Source organism: Raphanus sativus, unplaced genomic scaffold, assembly GCF_000801105.2.
Source record: "Raphanus sativus cultivar WK10039 unplaced genomic scaffold, ASM80110v3 Scaffold0111, whole genome shotgun sequence".
NCBI classification, from domain to species: Eukaryota; Viridiplantae; Streptophyta; class Magnoliopsida; order Brassicales; family Brassicaceae; genus Raphanus; species Raphanus sativus.
In genome coordinates, this window is record NW_026615431.1 from 36,913 (window position 1) to 57,186 (window position 20,274).

The 20,274-nt window shown below is 37.4% G+C and overlaps 5 protein-coding genes across 5 annotated transcripts; 2 read left to right on the forward strand and 3 right to left on the reverse strand.

Moving 5' to 3' along the window:
* Window positions 1–2,840: 2,840 nt before the first annotated feature.
* LOC108839575 (protein PELPK2-like) lies at window positions 2,841–3,326 on the forward strand. Its single transcript, XM_018612326.1, has one exon. It carries the CDS (start codon window positions 2,841–2,843, stop codon window positions 3,324–3,326), a length of 486 nt encoding a protein of 161 aa, XP_018467828.1.
* Window positions 3,327–3,571: 245 nt separating this feature from the next.
* LOC130501174 (beta carbonic anhydrase 5, chloroplastic-like) lies at window positions 3,572–5,852 on the reverse strand. The gene is made up of 9 exons (XM_056996038.1): window positions 5,585–5,852; window positions 5,417–5,484; window positions 5,046–5,201; window positions 4,883–4,931; window positions 4,683–4,796; window positions 4,548–4,601; window positions 4,338–4,417; window positions 4,149–4,254; window positions 3,572–4,057 (listed from the first exon to the last, which is right to left on the reverse strand). Exons 1-9 carry the CDS (start codon window positions 5,711–5,713, stop codon window positions 3,857–3,859), a joined length of 957 nt encoding a protein of 318 aa, XP_056852018.1. The 5' UTR covers window positions 5,714–5,852; the 3' UTR covers window positions 3,572–3,856.
* On the reverse strand, window positions 5,838–8,733 carry LOC108839747 (uncharacterized). The gene is made up of 11 exons (XM_018612522.2): window positions 8,430–8,733; window positions 8,302–8,345; window positions 7,864–7,944; window positions 7,479–7,586; window positions 7,161–7,252; window positions 6,969–7,043; window positions 6,807–6,876; window positions 6,497–6,598; window positions 6,300–6,408; window positions 6,151–6,213; window positions 5,838–6,060 (listed from the first exon to the last, which is right to left on the reverse strand). Exons 1-11 carry the CDS (start codon window positions 8,623–8,625, stop codon window positions 5,942–5,944), a joined length of 1,059 nt encoding a protein of 352 aa, XP_018468024.2. The 5' UTR covers window positions 8,626–8,733; the 3' UTR covers window positions 5,838–5,941.
* A 202-nt stretch (window positions 8,734–8,935) lies between these two features.
* LOC130501173 (potassium transporter 13) lies at window positions 8,936–13,186 on the forward strand. Its single transcript, XM_056996037.1, has 10 exons — window positions 8,936–9,359; window positions 9,432–9,660; window positions 9,733–9,981; window positions 10,137–10,187; window positions 10,560–10,820; window positions 10,931–10,983; window positions 11,088–11,202; window positions 11,324–11,578; window positions 11,747–12,269; window positions 12,341–13,186. The coding sequence occupies exons 1-10, from the start codon at window positions 9,048–9,050 to the stop codon at window positions 12,876–12,878; spliced, it is 2,586 nt and encodes an 861-aa protein (XP_056852017.1). The 5' UTR covers window positions 8,936–9,047; the 3' UTR covers window positions 12,879–13,186.
* A 72-nt stretch (window positions 13,187–13,258) lies between these two features.
* Window positions 13,259–18,535, reverse strand: LOC130501172 (copper-transporting ATPase PAA1, chloroplastic). The gene is made up of 17 exons (XM_056996036.1): window positions 17,949–18,535; window positions 17,739–17,792; window positions 17,467–17,620; window positions 16,846–16,920; window positions 16,478–16,755; window positions 16,136–16,366; window positions 15,914–16,012; window positions 15,666–15,815; window positions 15,427–15,573; window positions 15,273–15,323; window positions 15,031–15,188; window positions 14,819–14,951; window positions 14,658–14,755; window positions 14,331–14,580; window positions 14,015–14,218; window positions 13,821–13,901; window positions 13,259–13,726 (listed from the first exon to the last, which is right to left on the reverse strand). Exons 1-17 carry the CDS (start codon window positions 18,414–18,416, stop codon window positions 13,499–13,501), a joined length of 2,859 nt encoding a protein of 952 aa, XP_056852016.1. The 5' UTR covers window positions 18,417–18,535; the 3' UTR covers window positions 13,259–13,498.
* Between the last annotated feature and the right edge of the window lie 1,739 nt (window positions 18,536–20,274).

Consider the following 20,274-nt stretch of genomic DNA (forward strand, 5'->3'; position numbering starts at 1 on the left):
AATTACTACTTGTAAGTAAGAAAATTAATTTGAATATTGATGACATATTGACATAGACAAAAAAAAAAGAATATCGATGACATATTCTTTTTTTTTAATCAACAAAAATTCAATTATAACAGATTAAACTAATTAGCCTTATGATAACTTTGGATTACTCAAACACTGTTTGACAATATTCTAACTTTAATCCACATCATATGTATATACAAGCGATTTACCAAAATGTTTGCTCAATCAGAAAACCAGATTATGCTAAAAAATTTATGGTGTTGCATCGAGCAGTATCCTTAACAGAATATAGTTCCAGAACATCATGGTCCAATGGTAAGGACGGGCTCTTTCCTGTACCCAGATTGTGAGTTCGAATCCTGCTGGAGGGAACTAAGTCATGATTTCTGGACACCAACACGGATATGGATCTATGCTTTAGGGCCCATTTGCATACCCGGAGAGATTGTCTATCCGTGGGCTGCACTTCCCCTTGGAGATTAGTCTGGGCCCTTCCACAGGCTCGGGATACCCCCAGATTAATTAAAAAAAAACAAAATATAGTTACTTTTATACTCAATTTTGTATAATTTATTTGTTACTGCTTTCAAATATTTACCTAAGTATAACTAATTTTTCATCAAAATAATCTAACTAATCAACTCGCAAGATAATTTTTTTTATAAATTGTAATGATAGAATTCTCATATTTTATTAATTTTGAAAAATTATTAGTTCATGAAAATTGAATTAATATTTTTTAAAAATATATATATAATTGTTTACGGCGTTGTATTTCATTATATGTAGTAGATTCATCTTTTATTTTCTTTCTTTTATATTATTTGTTGTATTAATATGTAACTAGATCTTGACCCGTGCGGCCGCACGGATATTAATTTTCAGTTTTAGTTTTTATTTATTTATACTAAATAGTATATTTATAATATTTGATCGTTTTATATTGACTAAGCTAGGAATATGTATTTGGGTATCCACTCGAATTTGGTTAAAATTTATTCGGGTTTAAGGTACCTAAATTAAAACTAAAATAAATTTAACTTGAATATTTGGATGAAGAATAAATATATATATTTTTTAAGTATTTTTGGTGTTCTGATTATTGTTTATCTACTTTAGATGTTTATTTTTGACTATTTTTTATATTTCAAATCAACTTAAAATAGTTTATATCTTGGATATTAACTCGAAAAATAGCTAACATATTGAAGTATATAAATATGATTTATATACATTCGAATATCCAAAATATTTCGTTCGGATAAGGTTTAGTTATGGTTCTCTAAATACCAAAATGGTAAATCCGTTTGGATATTATCTAATTTCGATTCAAATTTGGTAATATTTTTTTTGTTCAGATTTGTTCAATAAAGAGTTGATATTGTAATTTCTATGAATTGTTTGTCCAAAAAATGTATTTTTTGAATTTGACATTGATTTAATTGAGAAGTTAATGAAGTGTACTTAATTTTAGAAAACACATTAATGTAAGTGGAAAAGACAAAGCATTAAAATATGAAGTATTATTTAATTGTGTATTTAATTCAAATTTAATTTTGGAAAACACATTAATCAAAGTGAAAAAGACAACATTAAAATAGGAAGTATTATTTAATGTCACTAGCATGGAAGTGTAAATAATACTGAAAACTAAGGGGCATTCTATATGTGTACTTCTCTTTTAATAATATAGATATATAATCTAGATGAGTTTCTAGATGTAATATGACAAAACAACATCAAAATGTTTAAGAAAAATTTATAAAGAAATCGCAATGTGAATAAAATAAATAATATAATATTGTGTTTATATTTATATAACCAGTGATAGATATTTTAAGAGAATGTGTAAGAGAGTAGAAGAGTGTGAATTAAATGTTTCCTATTCAAATAATCTAACATTTTGTGACCAAATGGTGCACAAATGTTGCTTTCGAGAGATCCGGTTATCTATTTGATCTCACAGCTCATCGAGAGAACTCATCGAGAGATCCGGTGATCAATTTGATCTCACAGCTCATCAAGAGAACTCATCGAGAGATCCGATGATCTATTTGATCTCACAGCTCATTGAGAAAACTCAAATAACTGCAGCTTCATGGGGTTCACGGGGAGGGGGGAGGAGAAGAGCTGGATCTGATCGAGTTTTTCGGAGGAGAGATATGTATAGGTTCTCTTAATTAATTTTTGGGCCTTTGCTTGGGTTTACAATAAGAAATGGACCAAACTATTTATTTTCTTCTTCGTTTCGACTTGTTTCTCTCTTCTCCATCGTTCCGGTTGATTTCGATTATGTTCTTGGCTCCAAACTCTAAATCAAACTTCTGCATTGCTTGGCAAAATTCCTTGTTATTGTACATGCTGAAGATACCTACACCTATGCACTGAACTGAAGAAAAAATGGAGACGAAGTAGACAATATCCTTTGGTTCTCTCACAAAGAAGCATCCAAGAAAACCTGCATTTAAAAGACATTTCAAGTAAGAATCACAAAAATTTCAAGTTAGGACATTTTAAGCTAAGTCATTTGATATTCTAGATTAAGACATATCCTATTATATCCTCTCAAGCAAGAATAACAGAGTAAAAGTAACATATATTCAAACTAGTAACAAAATGGTAACAATATATTAACAACAATTTTCTATTTTTAATGATAAAACCATTAGGTTATATCTATAAAAAGAAAACAGCAGTCAAATGAAATGACATTGTACTCGTTATCTCTTTTGAGTTTGCTCCTATATAAACCAAGACTATTAGGAAAAGAAAAAAAATCAAACAAAACACACGCATCAGTTAATTGAAGAAATTTTGTTTCTTACACAATGGCTAAAATATTCTTAATAACTTCTCTTCTCATGGCTATCATGTTCTCCTCCATGATCACTTCAAGCCACGCCATAAAACAATTTGCCAAGAAACAAACGTTAAAACCGAAGTTTTTTGGACACAATTTCCCCAAACCCGGTTTTCCTCAGTTTCCAAGACCCAGTTTCCCCACAAACCCAATGCCATTCCCTCAATTCCCAAAACCTGGTTTTCCAAGCAATCCAACACCCGGTTTTCCTCAACTCCCAGGGCAAGGTTTCCCAAACAACCCCATGCCTTTCCCTCAGTTCCCTAAACCCGGTTTTCCAAGCAATCCAACACCCGGTTTTCCTCAATTTCCCGGTTTTGGTTTTCCAAAATTCCCTCAGTTTCCGAAACCTGGTTCCCCTTCTTTCCTTCCAGCAAGGCCTGGAACACTTAACCCCGTCCCAACCATCTCCACTCCGCCCTCTCTCCCGGTTACTCCAACTGTCAGCCCTTGAACCGTCTCCTCCAAGCTTATATAATTCAAAATATTGTAACTATTTGTAACAATACTCTTCAGTCTTCTTCATGTGTGAAGATTATTTTTTTTTTTTGGGACGGGGACGGTTAAAGGAAAAAAAAAAAAAAAAAAAAAAAAAAAAAAAAAAGATTATTTTTTTTTGGTCAACAAAAGCTAACTGAATATGCATTGATGGCTCTAAGATGTGATGAGTATTGACTGTATTTGTAACTACATAATAAATAAATGATAAAATGTAACTATATAATAACTGTTGAGTATTGACTGTATGCCTCTGATCCCACTACAATAGACAAAAATGAAGAAACATGAATTCACAAGCCATATAAATGATGAAACCAACGTAAGTCCTTGGGGGGATCTCCCAAAGTTTTAAACTCAATTGAGACGTAGAACACGAAATGAACTTCTCAACACAAAACTGCAACAACTTAAACACAGAGACGATCCCATTTTAAGAAAGGAGTCATTAGACTATGAAGATGGAGATAGATGGTCATTAGTCAATCACCAAAAAGACCGGTTTTTAACAGCAATCCCACTGCCTTCATGATTGCCTCTGCTTCCTCCATAATCAACGGTCCATTTCTCAAATGTACAGTTCACAAAATCATAGTACCCACCATGGAGGGACAGTGATCCTTTCCGCACTTTCTCTTCTATCCACGGATAACCAAGCAGTCTTTCTAATGAATGATTAATTGACGTCTGCACTCATTTATACATTTCTTATTATTAGTTCATCGATGTTAGCAGAAGCTTACATATAAGTTTTACTGATTTACCCAAAAGACATCACCTTTTCACAATGTTGACACTGATGATCAAAATGGAGGTTTGAAGCAACAGCTTTTGTGCTTTCCTTTGCCTTTTTCCCCACGATTACCCAGTTATGTATGAAACTTCTGCTAACACGAAAATGCAATACGTGCAAAGATCAAACAATTAAGAAATGTTTTTTTTTTTAATAGAGTTGATCAAAAGAAACCTGGAATCTACTTCTTCCATGCCCATTAAAGCTTGAATTCCACCACAGCGGCTATGACCAATCACTAAGATGTTCTCCACCTACAATCACACAGACAAAATACTTATATAATGATTCAACATATAAAAATGTGACAGATACACATGTATTTTTTTTAAAGGGGTGTGTATATATATCTATATATAACTGTGGGAGAGATAAGAAACTTACTTCAAGAGTATTCACAGAGAACTGGAGAGCAGCTTTTGTCTCAGTAGGTCCAGACTGCAACAGGCAAATGCAATTAAATCAAATGTGAAGAAAAAAAAATGTGGCGGCGGTAAGCAGTGCACTAGATTGTGTTACCTCATATGGAGGTACTAAATTTGCAATGTTACGAACAGTGAATGCTTCACCAGGTTGAAATCCCAGGACGGCTGAAGGACAAACCCTAGAGTCTGCACAAGCAATCACCAGAAACTGTTTCTTAAAGTGTTAGCAACGATTTCCCTTTCTCCAGGTAATGTCTCAATCCCAATCCATGAAGGATAAATTTTTAAAGCTACCTTTGGAGCTTGAGCATCTGCTAGTTTTTCGAAGTGTTCTAAGTTATCCCTGTACAAATGAGTATATCATCGATGGATGAGATAAAATCCTTAAACCACATCCTCCATAAACCACTATATAAAGAAGTAAAAGACTGAAGATATAGGTTCTCACGCCACTTACATGTACTTAAGCTTCTTGAAGGCGAGGAACCGCTGTTTCATGTCGTCAAACACATTATCTCTATCAATTTTAGCCTCATAAGTGCAGTCATTAGCTTCCTGAGTCAATCCAGGTGTCTTTCCTGACGCCATCATTTGCAAGTTGGCAGCTTTTTCCCTGCCAACACCACAAACGAACCTAAGCCTCTTAAGAATTTTTGAATATAACAGAACATCTCCACAGAGGGTTTGCTGTCTGAAGCATCATCACGAAACCAATCTTCTTACACAACCTAATAGACTAAGACAAAACGAAATGCATCACCGTATTGTTTCTTTTCATAGATAATGTCCTAATCCCAAACTGAAAAGTCACTAAATCACAGAAATTACCTGAAAGAAGCGGGAACCCTCAACTGAGTTTTCTCAAAGTCGTTTACTTTGTCCTTGTAACCGAAGATCTGAATCAAAAAAAAAAGTGAGAGGATACACAAACCACACAATTAGATTCCGACTAAGGGAAGAGAGTGAGAGAGCAAAGGGAGAGACTTTGACACATACCGATTGTTGGGATTGGAGATTAAAGAGAGACGTGGAGGAAGAAGGATCATGAGAGATAGAGGATGCCATGAGAGGAAAGTTAGATAATTCGAATCTGAGACAACAAGGGACAGAGCATCTGAAGAGCATTCATTTGAGAGAGAGAGAAGGCATTGCTCCAACAAAGACGGAGAAACCAAAGTTATTTTTTCTCTGTGTCGTGTCAGCTTTTTTTTTAAAAGTCAAAATGCATTTACTCCATTGATAGAGAGAATTTGATTAAACATGATTCCTTTATAAAAAAAAACAGAGTGAAGAACATCTTGGTTTGGTTTGGTTTGATTCGCTGGTTTATTATAATCAGCATACAAAGATCTCTCAAGCATAACCGAATTTGCTAGAAGAAACAAGTTGTTCCTCTCTGTGCTTCTGAACAAGTGATTCCAGCTTCTTTGCCTTCTCTTCTCCATCTTTGAAATGTACTCTTCTTCCATGTCCTTTTTATACAAAAATCTCCAATCAGAATACCAAAAAAAATCTCCATTAAGTAGACCAGATACAGGATATACAGTAAAAAATGCACTAACCTGGTATCACCCAATTGAAATCCAGCTTGATCAATCTTTCTACGCTCTCGAGCTGGAGAGGCACTGCCAGAGAGACCAACAACTATCATCTACTAACGGATATATTCAAAAACATTTATCCAACAGAAGTTCAATAGATTGGTCTTTACGTGAACAATGATTGTACTTCTCTATAATGCTCATTCCAGATTCGTTCATAGTTAAATGGTCTCCAGTGAATAATGCCTTGAGGGGTTTATGGAACAGGCACACTGATCCCTGTGATTTTTGTAAAAAGAACTCTTATATACCAAGATCATAGTGGGCATTAGTTTTCATATTGTTCTTTGCAGGTGGACAGACTTACTTCAGTGTGACCAGGAGTGTGTACAAGCTCCACATCTTCATAGAGTCTCCATGGTCCACTTCCTTCCAGCTTTAACTCCACATCAGTGGTCGAAGGTTGGACCTAACAAGATCTCTTTATTGTCACTAAAGCTGTATTTAGTAACAAAACTGTTTCTCTAGCCAGTTTTCTCACATTTATCCAAACACATAATCAGCTAGAAATCTTTGTAACTCTGCAGGCTTTTTTTCCTCAGAGGATCTAGATGCTAAAAATCTTATCAAGAACGAAAGAGCTTAACAAGAGAGGTGCTATAAATTCAAGTACATACATCTCCGGAATGCAGAATTCTGGTACACTTGAATCGATCTGCCCATTTCTTGTGATCCGCAACATCGTCCCTGAACAGTGAAGTAGCTTATCCTTGTAAGAGAGATTACAAGGGGAAAAAAAAATGGAATTACTCCTTTTGGTTATTATCAACTTCTTCTACCTGTGTGTCAAAAACATGTAGCGAACACCACCCATCTTCTCAATCTTCCCAGCAAGTTTCTCTACGAACCTGGGACTGTTGAAAGATATCAAAACGTTGAAAATATGGGTTTGTGTCAAGCTAATTACACCATTGCATCCACAATGTATAATAAGAATCCATGATGTCTCCACGGACGTTTATATATTATACCTATCAACAAGTATATTCCCCTCATGATGAAGTATCAAGTAGGAAGTTGCTCCGAAAGATTTCTTGGAATGAAACCCACAATGAAAAACGCCCTGAGCATAATACAAAAACTCAAAATTTATCAGCCTCAGCGAAAGCAGAAAGCCAAACAGAAGACAACATATACGAACAGTGTAGTATTGAAATATGAGTTCTCCGTGGAGCTTAATCAGTTTAGAACCTGGAGACATAAATTTTTGAGGTATTAAAATTATCTAAGCAGAGTAAGTTAACTTGGTAATAATCATCCTAAAAAAAGCTTAAGGAATGAGAGACTACAGGTAGTTTGTCTTCGTCCAGTGCAAGTGGAAAGGTCTCTTGAGCTTCCCCTATGTCAGTAGGTGGAGTTTCAGTGCGGATAGATCCGGTGGGACAAGACAACAAGGCCTGAAAGAAACAAGGAGCAGTGAGTAATCAGGACAACCTCAGTGAATTTAGTTCAGAAGTCATCTAAAAACGGAAAATTTGTCACTACAATGAGGGATCCTAGCAAACATTTTCACAGTCAACAGTACATGAGATATGGCTTTTAAGTTTTCTTTAAAAGAAGTAAAATAAAAAGTGAAGAACACTTGCAGAAAAGGTAACCCATGAAACATAAAAGATTCAAAAAATCATCAATGAACTATATCATCAGAGATAAGAATGAGAAAGAAGACGGCACCTGAAGAGCGTTCAGCCTTTCTTCCTCACAGGTTGGTTGTTTAATAACCGCAGACATGTTATCCACTCTGGTGAACACTTCCTGTGACGAAGATAAAGTAAAAAAAAAGCGCCAATGAGCTGGCTGAACAAATGTAAATGAATAAGAGAATCTCTGTTCTCGCAGCTGCTTTGGACTTGCTAACAAAACAAATATAACACGAACATTCCAACTTTCTGTTCTAATTTACATGTTATTGGCAGACAAGCACGAGTTGTGAACAACAAGTCAGGTTAACCAAAATTCAGCGTTAGTATTAGCCTTCAGCAACTTCACACTACCAATTTAACTGACCCAACCGCTTAAATCATGACAAAGTAGTATATGGAACTGTTCATCAATATTCATAGGACCCACAAGTCCGGAGCTTTTCACAAGTTTCGAAGAAAAAGAACTTACCGGAACCATCCAACGACAAGTATCGCAATCAATACAAGTACTGTCTGCAAAAAAAAACAGAAAAAACGATTCAGACACAGAGAGAGAGTGTGGCGTAGCAGTCAACAAAAGAAACATACTTTACTTACCAACATATATATCTCCTTCTACGTTCTGATTGCGTCGTCTAGGGTTCGCCTGGCTACTCACTTGAGCTGCTCTGATAGATCCAAACGCTCTCCTTCCCGTCAAAACCGAAGATGAACTTTTCGATGAAAAAATCAATTCTTTTGATCGAGAGTTACACAAGAACGACGAAATCACGGAGGAAGAAGCAAAAGCCATAGCCGGTAGTGGTTGTGGTGATTCTCGTTTCCTCTCGCTCTGATCTGATCTTGCTAAAAGTGTAGAAAGAGACGTAGACGCAACGCTTACTTCACCCCCCAGCTTCACAGTGTGAAGAAAAATATTTAAATCCCAACTTTGACCAAGACGACGACCCGGTTTGCTTTCACAATCGAGCTGATTTAATCCGGTTCTAATTGAACCACCAGGCGACACGTACTTAAGATATTTAATTTGAACCGGTCTTTAATTGAACTAGGATACGACACGTGTAAGCTTCTTCCTCATCCGTGCCAGGTCCTCTCTTCTCTCTCAGTCTCCATCTCTGATCAGATAACGAATCTGAATCACAATAAGATCTAAACCTTCCCGCGTCACTGATTGATCTTTTCTCTCTCTCTCTCTCTCTCCCGACGGTACCGATGTTTAGCGTGGAAGAAGGAAGCAGCGGAGGAGACGCCGGCTCCGAGATGGACGATGAGATAACCGGAGACGGCTCCACGACGTCCTTGTCGCGCTGGGTCTTCGACGAGAAGAACGATTACGACGCAATCGACGACGACGATGATTACGACGAGGACGACGACGGGTACGACGAGCGTCAGCACGGAGACGTGGATTCCGACGAGGAGGACGACAATGTGGAGCAGCGTCTGATTCGTACTAGCCCCGCCGTTGACTCTTTCGATGTCGACGCGCTCGAGATCCCTGGAGCTCAGAAGAACGACATCGAGGTTAGCATTTGATTTTGGCTCCATGTGTTCGTGTGATTACAAAAAAGCTGATGCAAAGTGTTTAACTTGAAGGATTCAAGCATAGGAAGGAAGCTAATAATTGCTTTGCAGACGTTAGGGGTTGTATTTGGTGATATTGGAACTAGTCCCTTGTACACTTTCAGTGTCATGTTCAACAGATCTCCAATCAACGACAAAGAAGATGTAATCGGAGCCTTGTCATTGGTCATATACACTTTGATATTGCTCCCTCTTGTAAAGTATGTGTTCTTTGTTCTTTGGGCCAATGACGATGGTGAAGGTATATACCTCTTGTGAAGTTTTAATTATTTTTTGAAGGATAAAGTTTTGATATTCTGGAAATGGATTGCAGGTGGTACTTTTGCTTTGTATTCGTTGATCTGTAGGAACGCGAACGTTAGCCTTATCCCAAATCAGCTTCCATCAGATGCGCGCATTTCGGGTTTTGGTTTGAAGGTTCCATCTCCGGAACTTGAAAGATCTTTGATAATAAAGGAAAAACTTGAGGCGTCAATGGTGTTGAAAAAGCTTCTTCTGATTTTGGTTCTTGCCGGCACTGCTATGGTGATTGCTGATGCCGTTGTTACGCCTGCAATGTCAGGTATATATCAGTTACAAATGGATTTTGAAAGCATCACTGGTCACTACTGCAATTATTTGTTGGCAAACGATGGCTGACCTTGTCCTGTGGTCGATCTGTATGAACTATGAAGTAACATGTAAACTGCTTCTAACTATGACCTCTTTTGGATTCAGTAATGTCTGCTATTGGTGGTCTGAAGGTTGGAGTTGGTGCTATAGAACAAGGTAACTTGTAATCTAGTTGATGGTCTTCACCCTGATTTTTTTCATGAGCATGATGTCTATCTTTCACTTCTTGTAAAATAATCCCTGGATGCATATATACATTCCTTGCACCTACAGAGGGTTCCATCCCGAGTCCATTTAGTTAAATTAGACTATATACCGTCAAACAAGAGCATGAAATTCTTTTGCCCATCAATAGTGGCCAATAGTTCCACTAAACTTTCAACTGGGCTAAGAAATATGAAATATTCTCGTGTCTTGGCACAAGAAAATTAGGTTTCGAGTTTTCTTAGTTAGTCAGAAACATAAATCCTATCGTCGCGACTGATTCCTTTTTTTTTTGAATAATTTCTAATTGTGGCTCATTTGCAGATCAGGTGCTCGTGATATCAGTCAGCTTTCTTGTGATCTTGTTCAGTGTACAGAAATATGGAGCCAGCAAATTGGGGCTTGCTTTGGGTCCAGCTTTACTTCTGTGGTTCTTCTGTCTTGCGGGAATTGGGATTTACAACCTTGCAAAATATGACAGCAGCGTTTTTAGAGCTTTTAATCCTGCACACATCTATTTCTTTTTCAAGAGAAACTCTGTTAATGCGTGGTATGCGCTTGGGGGTTGTGTTCTATGTGCAACTGGTAAATTTCTATATCATATTCGGGGCTAGATTTTTAAAAGCGTAAAATGTATTGACTGAAATTTTTTCTAGATGTTATTTCTCATATTATACATGCGGATCTTGTTTCAGGTTCGGAGGCCATGTTTGCTGATCTTAGCTATTTCTCGGTTCACTCGATCCAGGTAGTTTAAAGAGATAAAAACTCGTTTCTTCCTTCTCTGTTCTTCTGATAGTTGTCTTTCTTAGTCATCTGAACTTTTGATTCAGTGGTAGTATTTATATGCAGCTTACTTTTACCCTTCTGGTGTTACCTTGCCTCTTGTTGGGTTATTTGGGCCAAGCCGCATACCTTTCCGAAAATTTCAGCCATGCTGAGAATGCTTTCTTTTCGTCAGTTCCAAGTAAGATCCGTTAGATTCCACAGTACGTCAAGATCAACAAGAGTATTTCCTTCATTTGCTGGTTTTATTTTACGGCTCATTTCAAGTTTCTAACTGTTTATTGCTCTTTGTTTTTGTTCAGGTTTCATATTCTGGCCAGTCTTTCTCATCTCTAATATTGCTGCTCTTATTGCCAGTCGTGCAATGACAACTGCCACATTTACATGCATCAAACAATCAATAGCACTAGGCTGTTTCCCGCGTCTTAAAATCATCCACACGTCAAAGAAATTCATCGGACAGATATATATACCGGTTCTAAACTGGTTCCTTTTGGTTGTGTGCCTGATCGTCATCTGCTCTATCTCAAACATCTTCATGATTGGAAACGCATATGGTAATATTTCCCTCTCGTAGCATCTGGTTTGGGGAAAATTGGAAAATTTGGCTGAAACCCATTATATTTACTCCTTAATTTGTATTAAGACACGAGTCACAAGGTATTGAACCTCAAGTTTGTCCATTCAATCATACACATATTAATGCCTCTGGTTTTGTATTTCAGGCATTGCAGAGCTGGGAATTATGATGACTACGACAATTTTGGTGACCCTAATCATGCTTCTTATCTGGCAGACGAACATCATAGTCGTCTGCTTGTTTGCAATTGTTGCTCTAGGAGTCGAATTGATGTTCTTCTCATCAGTTTTGTCAAGTGTGGCTGACGGAAGTTGGATCATCCTGGTTTTTGCTGCAATCATGTTTTTCATTATGTACGTTTGGAACTACGGGAGTAAACTGAAGTATGAAACCGAAGTCCAGAAAAAGCTACCGATGAATCTACTGCGAGAACTAGGCAGTAATCTTGGTACAATTAGAGCACCCGGTATTGGTCTTCTTTATAATGAGCTAGCGAAAGGAGTTCCGGCTATATTTGGTCATTTCTTAACCACACTACCTGCAATCCATTCAATGGTTATCTTTGTGTGTATAAAGTATGTCCCTGTTCCAAGCGTGCCTCAGTCTGAGAGGTTTCTTTTCAGACGTGTCTGCCCAAGAAGTTATCATTTATTCCGCTGTGTTGCCAGGTAAACAAATCTTAGTGCTTTTCATGTGGAAAGTAATTTGGTTTGATGTATCTTTCTTGTGATTGAAACAGGTACGGATACAAAGATGTGAGGAAGGAAAATCACCAGGCGTTTGAGCAAATTTTGATTGAGAGTTTAGAGAAATTTATAAGGAAGGAAGCTCAGGAGCGTTCACTTGAGAGTGACGGAGACCATAATACGGATTCTGAAGATGACACGACTCTTTCCAGAGTTTTGATAGCACCCAATGGAAGTGTGTATTCACTTGGAGTGCCTCTCTTGGCTGAGCACATGGAGTTTAACAAGAGACCCTCAGAGAGAAGGAGCAGCATGGATTTTGGGGCAGGTCCTTCAAATGAAACACCAGCGCTGGATGCGGAACAGAGTTTAGAGAAAGAGTTGTCGTTTATACATAAAGCGAAAGAGTCAGGGGTAGTGTATCTACTGGGTCATGGGGATATAAGAGCTACAAAGGACTCTTGGTTTCTGAAGAAGCTGGTAATAAATTACATGTATGCTTTCTTGAGGAAAAACAGCAGGAGAGGGATTACAAACCTAAGCGTTCCGCATTCGCATTTGATGCAAGTTGGAATGACTTACATGGTGTAAACCGGGTTTTTGTGAGGATCTACAAGCACACTGATCAAACAAACTGGTTTTCATCTACGAGCAAATCTCATGGAGTATTTTCATGGTGTCATCTGAAGAACACAAACCAACTCTGTGAGAGATTCTTTTCTTTTTACACATTGTTTCATAAATGTTATTGGTTATAAAAAGTATAGGAGAAACAAGATGATTTTTGTTTTGTTTTGAGGGTTGAGTTATGATTTTGTGCTTTGTTCTATTATTGATTGATTTGTCCTGGCTCTTTCCAGACTGGGAGTTTGTATAATAAAGAGCTTGATTTGGCAAAAGAGTTTTCCTTTTTCTTTTCTAGGGAGCTTGTTTGGTTCTTCATTTCTCAACTGAGTTTTGCTTATTCACTATATTTGTACAAAAAATCACATTCCAGAGTCTCAAAGGCAATGACTTAAACACAAAAGCCAGTGAGAGTGTCTTGAATGTTGTATTGTGTCTATAAGTTACAAGCTCAAAGCAATGGTCCTCAAATGATTATCTTGTTTTGGTTCTCTTACAAGCTCAGATAATAAAATGATGAAAAGTAAGGGAACGAAAAAGAGATATATCTCTGCAAAACTTAGCCTCGAAATAGCGGAATCCTCAGTTTAAGAGCTTTCTTTCAGCCTTGTATTCTCATGTGGTTGCTTTGTTCCTTCTTTTGGTTCCCATTTGACATTTTTGTCTTCTCGGTTGGAGAAGAATCTGTACCTCAGAAGTAAAGAATTAGTCATGACACCGAGAGAGCTCACACCCATGAGTGCCCCGGCCATTGATGGAGTCAACATGGTTCCAGTCAATGGCAGCAATACTCCAGCTGCAATTGGGATCCCTACCTATATATATATATATTTTATATATAAAATACGAAACATTCCCTCATTAGAAATTTACAATGATACTCAAACATGAAAATGCAGAACAACTTACAATGTTGTATCCGAAAGCCCACCAAAGATTTTGCTTTACAGTCTTCATGGTTTGCCGGCTTAGCTCCAATGCATCAAGCAACTGCATAGCAATCACTTATACATCATACAACAAGATGAAAATGAATAATATCTATCTTATAGATGTGCTAATTTTCATTCTCTAATATGATACTAAGATTTAATATGACAAACCTGTGTTAACCGATTGCCCATCAAGACAACGGGAGACACCTCACTGGCCGCTCCCGCACCACCACCCATGGCCACTCCAACATCAGAAGATGCCAGAGCAGCAGCATCGTTTATCCCATCTCCCACCATTGCAACGATATTCTTATTCATCTGAAGTTCATTGATAAACTTCTTTTTCTCTGCTGGTTTAACTCCTGATATAACCTGTATTAAAAACCTAGGATGAGGTACTGTTTTTTCTGGCACTTCACTATCATCAGTTTCCACCATGCAATTTTTACAGGAGTTAAGGTGATATTGCAGGGAGAGAAGATACCCTTTCTTGAGGAATTCCAACAACAGAGGCTACATAGTTTGCAGCACTCTTCTTATCACCAGACAACATGTACACATCTATTCCCTGTCGAGTCAAATTCTCAACAACTTGTGCAGCATCTTCCCTGATCTTATCTTCAAAGCGGATGACTGCAGCGAGTGTATTATCCACCCCAATATACACAACAGACTGGTTGTTGTTGGATTCATGCCCTTCAGATGCATTCAATAAGTTCCCAGTGGCTCCATGTCTGCATTGAACGAGAGTGAATCAAAAGGTGAAGCTTCTGTCGATAAACGACTAATACAAAGGATGAAAAGATTATACCTTTGAACCCACTCTAGTGTCCCAACTGCAACCCTCTTGTTGTTGACGATAGCAACGGCTCCAGACCCTGGTTCCTCAGTAAACGTTCCATCCTCTGCCTGCAGTGAAGGAGTTCCTTAAGCTCATCAAACAAGGGAAACATATAACATTACCAGTCCTACCTTCATAGTTTGACAATTATGAGCCCGGGCTGCTTTAACAATTGCTTTCCCAACAGGGTGAGTGGTGTTTGATTCAACAGCAGCTGCTAACATCAAAACATCAACTTCTGACCAAGTATCATTCAAATTGTGCCTGCATAAGAACAATCGAGATCAGATGTTTATCAAGTCCTTGACGAACAGGTAGAGTTCGATATAGCAAAGAGCCTAACCTTGAATCTTCAGGAATAAAAACTTCAGTCACAACAGGGTGTCCCTTCGTCAGTGTCCCAGTTTTGTCAAAGACAACAGTATCAACGGAGGAAAACTTTTCAAGAATATCACCACCACGAAGAAGTAAGCCTCTTCTTGCTCCTAGTGACGTACCAACCTATATAATATATCAAGTTATTCAACATCTTACCTCTGTCTCATCCATTACAATAAAAGGACTTTTATCCAGTAGAAAAATTACCAGCATTGCAGTTGGTGTAGCCAACCCAAGGGCACATGGACAAGCCACAACCTAAATCCAGATAAAGGTCTGTGAGACAGCATGATTACTAAAAGATGAAACGAAAAAGAGGAGAAAGGTGATCATAACACTTATGTTACAAAAAATGTTATACCAGAACGCTGCAAGATAGTTGGAGGGCCAAGGAGATTGGGCTCCCGTTATGCAAGGCAGGGGGAAGAATGTGTCCACCAAATAGATTCCAAAATGTAAATGTAGCCGCAGAGATAGCCATCACTCCATACGTGAAGCGCCCTGCGACCTGTAATTGCAAAAAAAAAACAAAGGTTAGTCGTGAAAATATCCAGAGCATGCAGATTGATATAGAAATGTGAAAGGAAAGAGAGGAGAGACCTTGTCAACCAACTGTTGTACGGGTGCTTCTCTGCTTTGAGCTTCTTCAACCATACGAACAATGTCCCCAACTGCAGTTTCACCCCCTGATCTATGCACTTCGACAGTAAGAGTTCCATTCAGGTTAATAGATCCTGCTGCGACTTGACTCTAGCCCAAGAGATTTTTTTAACAACAAAGACATGAGTTACATCTACATAAATTAGTACCATGAGCAGAATAATTGAAGTCGTGTAGAAGAAAGTTACCCCTGCTTCTTTTGTCACTGGCAATGGTTCACCTGTGAAACTTGACTCATCAATAGCGCTTCTACCTGACTTGACAATACCATCTGCTGGAACTCGATCCTGCGTGAAATAAGTGAACATTATAAAGCGTCAAGGACACTTTGCATTAGCAGAAAACAAGATAAAACTAGGGAAATAACATCATAGTATCATATTAGGGAATTAAAATGTTTTTCTTCTTACTCCTGGTAGTATGACGACTAGGTCGCCAACAGAGAGACTATTACAAGGAACGTCAACAGTTGAGTTCTGCAGATCACCACCATCAAGCAGAAGGCGAGCTTTTGAAGGCAAAACACTGAGAAGGCCAGTCATATCACTGGTGGCTTTTATTTTAGCTCTCTGTTCAAGATTCCTTCCCAGTAACACAAACGCTATTAACATAACTGGTTCCTCAAAAAATGTTTTCCAGCCCTGGATAATGTCAAAACAGCTTTTATAATATCAGCAACCAACCGCAAGGAGAGCAATGCAGTACATGGAGAGATGAAAAGTTTACAAACTCCATAAAGGGTAGTTAATTACCAATTTGGGAATCAAGGCGGCAAGGGAGCTAACACTAAATGATGACATGGCACCAAGACCAACTAGCGTGTTCATATTGGGAGAACCTTTTAAAAGGCTTTTGAAACCATCAAGTATTAGCTGACGCCCGGGACCAAGCAACGTAAGCAAACATAAAGAGACATGGAACCCTGTTGAATGGACTGCATGGAGCCAGGGAGCCTTCACACCAAGAAAGTGAGTTAAATGGCCAACTAGGCATACAGCACATAGAGCCCATGAAACAGCAAGCTCGCGTCCTGTAATCAGACAAAAAGATTATACAAATATCAGCGATAAAGCATCAACTTCCGGAAATAATATAATCTATTTGGGGGAAACATTTATACCACTCTGTTTCAAGCGAGCCTGCTTGTCCTTTGTCTTTGTTTCAAAAACTTTGAAGAAATTCTCTGTCACCAAATCTGTAACAAAAGAAAAAGATACTTAGTACTATACCATGAATGATTGCTGCTGGAGAAATCTTTCATCCTGCAAATTGTCCAGAAATATCTTCAGGAACTTCCCCTACCCCCAACCATTATCCACCGGATTTGCAAAATGATGATGAGATTTGTGTTTCCATTTCTTATCAGTGTTCTACTTCCAATCAGTTAGCATTAAGGTCATCAAACAAAATCAATCAGACAGGTTAAACCTTTGTCTAAAGATCAACTAGGAATTTTCTTTGTCTCATGCACTCATCTTGCTAACTAACCAAATTTTCATCTCCGGCTATCCCTGATTGATTCCAAAGGAACCATATTCCTAGACACTACTAGAAACTGCATGAGAAGTTAAGAAGAGTTGGAAACACAAAGATTAAAGGTAGAATGCAAGAACAGCACATAAGGAAGGGTCCAAAATCTGATCCTTGTTGAGATAAAAGAAAAGAAAAACAAATCTTAATACAGCATCAAGGCTCAAGCATACTGAATCATCATCATTCAAATAAGACTAAACCCTCTCACCTCGAGGAGTGGACTCAAAGCCGCAATTGGTGAGATGATTGGCAAGCGCCTCGCCTAAAGTCTTTTGCCAGTCAGGTACACTTTTGGCTTCGGGTACAGGCCACACTATTGCCGTCTCGGTGGTGAGATTAACACTAGCAGTAGCAACTTGAGGCTAGACAGCAAAGATAAGAAAACAAGAATTCTTTTTTTTTTCAAAACAAAATAATCAGACAAGCAAATGTTCTACTAAAGAACATAAACACATGAGTTTTGGTCTTAAAAAGGCTTACTTGGCTTTCCAGTATTTTCTTCACACTTGCTGAACAACCACCACATGTCATCCCCTTCAATCAAGTAGGACACATAACATAGCCGAAGTGAATTCAAGATCAACAAGAATCTAGAGAGAGAGAGATAGATAGAGAGAGAGAGAGAGAGAGAGAGATAGAGAGAGAGAGAGAGAGAGAGAGAGAGAGAGAGAGAGAGAGAGATGAACGTACTCTGACATCTAGGATAATGATGTCTGAAGACGGAACAGAGACACCAGCACCCAATTTCGCCTTTGAATCACCACTATTCGATCCTCCACTACCACCACCGCCGCTTCCACCATCATACCCTCCAAATCCAGAACCACCACCACCACCACTTGAGATACTCCTGAAAGACGGAGACGAGCTGGACAAGCACTGCAAACGGCGTCGTATCACGGGCAAAACAGCAGCTCCCAAGCTCCTATAGCAAAGCGAATCCGACGAGGTGATTCGTCTTGCGTGAAAGCAACCAAGACGGCGCGAGGATGGAGAGGAGCGAGCGAGCAACAGAGGACGGAGATGCCTGGCGCCGGAAAAGTGGCGGTGAAGAGCTTTAGAGATAGTGAGGAGAGGCAACGAAGGAGGAGCAGCCATAGTTTTAGCCATCGCCGCCGTTGCGGTGACGGTTGAGAAAACGGCGAATGTAGACTCCATGGAGGTTGGCTCCTGAGCCTCTACTCTAGTTATCTTCCGTGTGGTATCTCAGGTCTGAAAATCGCTTACAACTTCCCTTTATGGTTTTGTCAAAAAAGTTTTATGTCTTTCAGTCAAAATCTTACAACAGCATGAACAGACTTTTCGTGGTAAATATCGACTCTTTCTTGTAGTCCGGTTTTCAATTGAACCGAACCGAATATTTAGTTAGTTCGGTTTCAATTCGTCGGTAGGGGTTATTGAATGGTGCCTTTAAAAATCCTGGTTGTATGATTTTAATATCTGTATTAAAATCATGTGTTATTAGCTTAGTGATTCATAAATTCTAATTCAAATCAAATCAAATGTTATTCAATCATATGGATTTACTAATATAATTGATTTCAAAATGGATTTGTATAAATTTCTTTGTTAAAAATACAAAGATTTATCTGAAAAAAAATCTTCGGATTTATAAATACTAATCCGAGGAGATTATAAAATCTATATATTTTATTTGGATTTATAATTTCGATCTTAAGGAGTTTAAAGAGGAAATGTGCTTATGGCGAACATGGATGAATCAAGAATGAGAAGTTTGATATGATAACCATTAATTAATGTAAATAGTAACACGAAGTTGAAAGAAATCTCATAGGAATTTTGGGCGATGAGGATTCTTGTAGTTTCTGCTCAGTGTCTTGTATGTAATCTTTTACTTTTCTATATTTTCAGCTTTAACCTTGTCTGAAGGACGTTGTCGTCTGCAAGTAAGTAATATTAGTTAAAGATAGCATCTTTGAAATTAAATAGTATACTACATGGATTTCTAAACCAAAATACTACATGGAATTTTTAAAAAATAAAATTATTAAGTAAATTTTGATTTGGACTAACTAAATTGACCAAATTTTGAATAAAACTGACTCATCTTATCTAAATTTAATAAAATATAATTAAAACCCAAAAATATCAGTTAGTTTCAATAAATATTAAAAAATAACAAATACACTCAATTCAATTCGACAATATTTTAAGTCGAATTGAACTATCTGGAATCCACAGACCTACTTTCTAAAAAAGAAGGATATTTGGAAACTTTAAATGATTTATCAACTGATCTACTAAGACAAATATAGAGTGTGAAGACACTTCACGACAGCATAACCAAACACAAAACAATAATGTCTTCTTTTACTAGTAACATAATAACTTAAGAGAGTCTCTCTATACACATCTTATCATAACTAGTTTATTTTTATATATCATATAAAATCTAGTAAATGATTGAAATTCTCAGAATCGATTTACGCTGTTGAAGAAAAATGATATATACTTTGAAACTTAACTGATTTACCAACGGTTTATCAAGTGGTATTATTGGTTATAGTTTTTAATGGATTTATAAATCATTTTCGATTTAAAATTCTTTGATAAATCCATGATTTTAAAAACCAAATAAGCGTTATGAATTTCAAAATCAAAATAGATGAATTGTTATAAATCAATAAAATGGAATAAGTAGGACGAGACTTTGATCTATTTTAATAATTCAAAATAGGTTAATCGTAACTAAACTTAAATAATAACCTTAGTAGTTCATGAGAGAAAATGTTTGGGATTGAGAAATTGTTCAGAATGTACTAATTTTCATTGGTTAGTGTGGGAAAGTGACAAGGTAAGAGTTAGGAAGATCCAAAACTAGTTAATTACATACAAGAGAATATTAAAGCTCAAAACTTTGAACTATTGCCAGTAACTATAAATTGGAACAAGGTGAGAATTCATTTGTTACCAAAAAGAAAAAGGTAATCAAGACACCATAAAATATATTAACTGAATACACAAAGTTTTTTGAGATATCTGACAAATAGCAAAT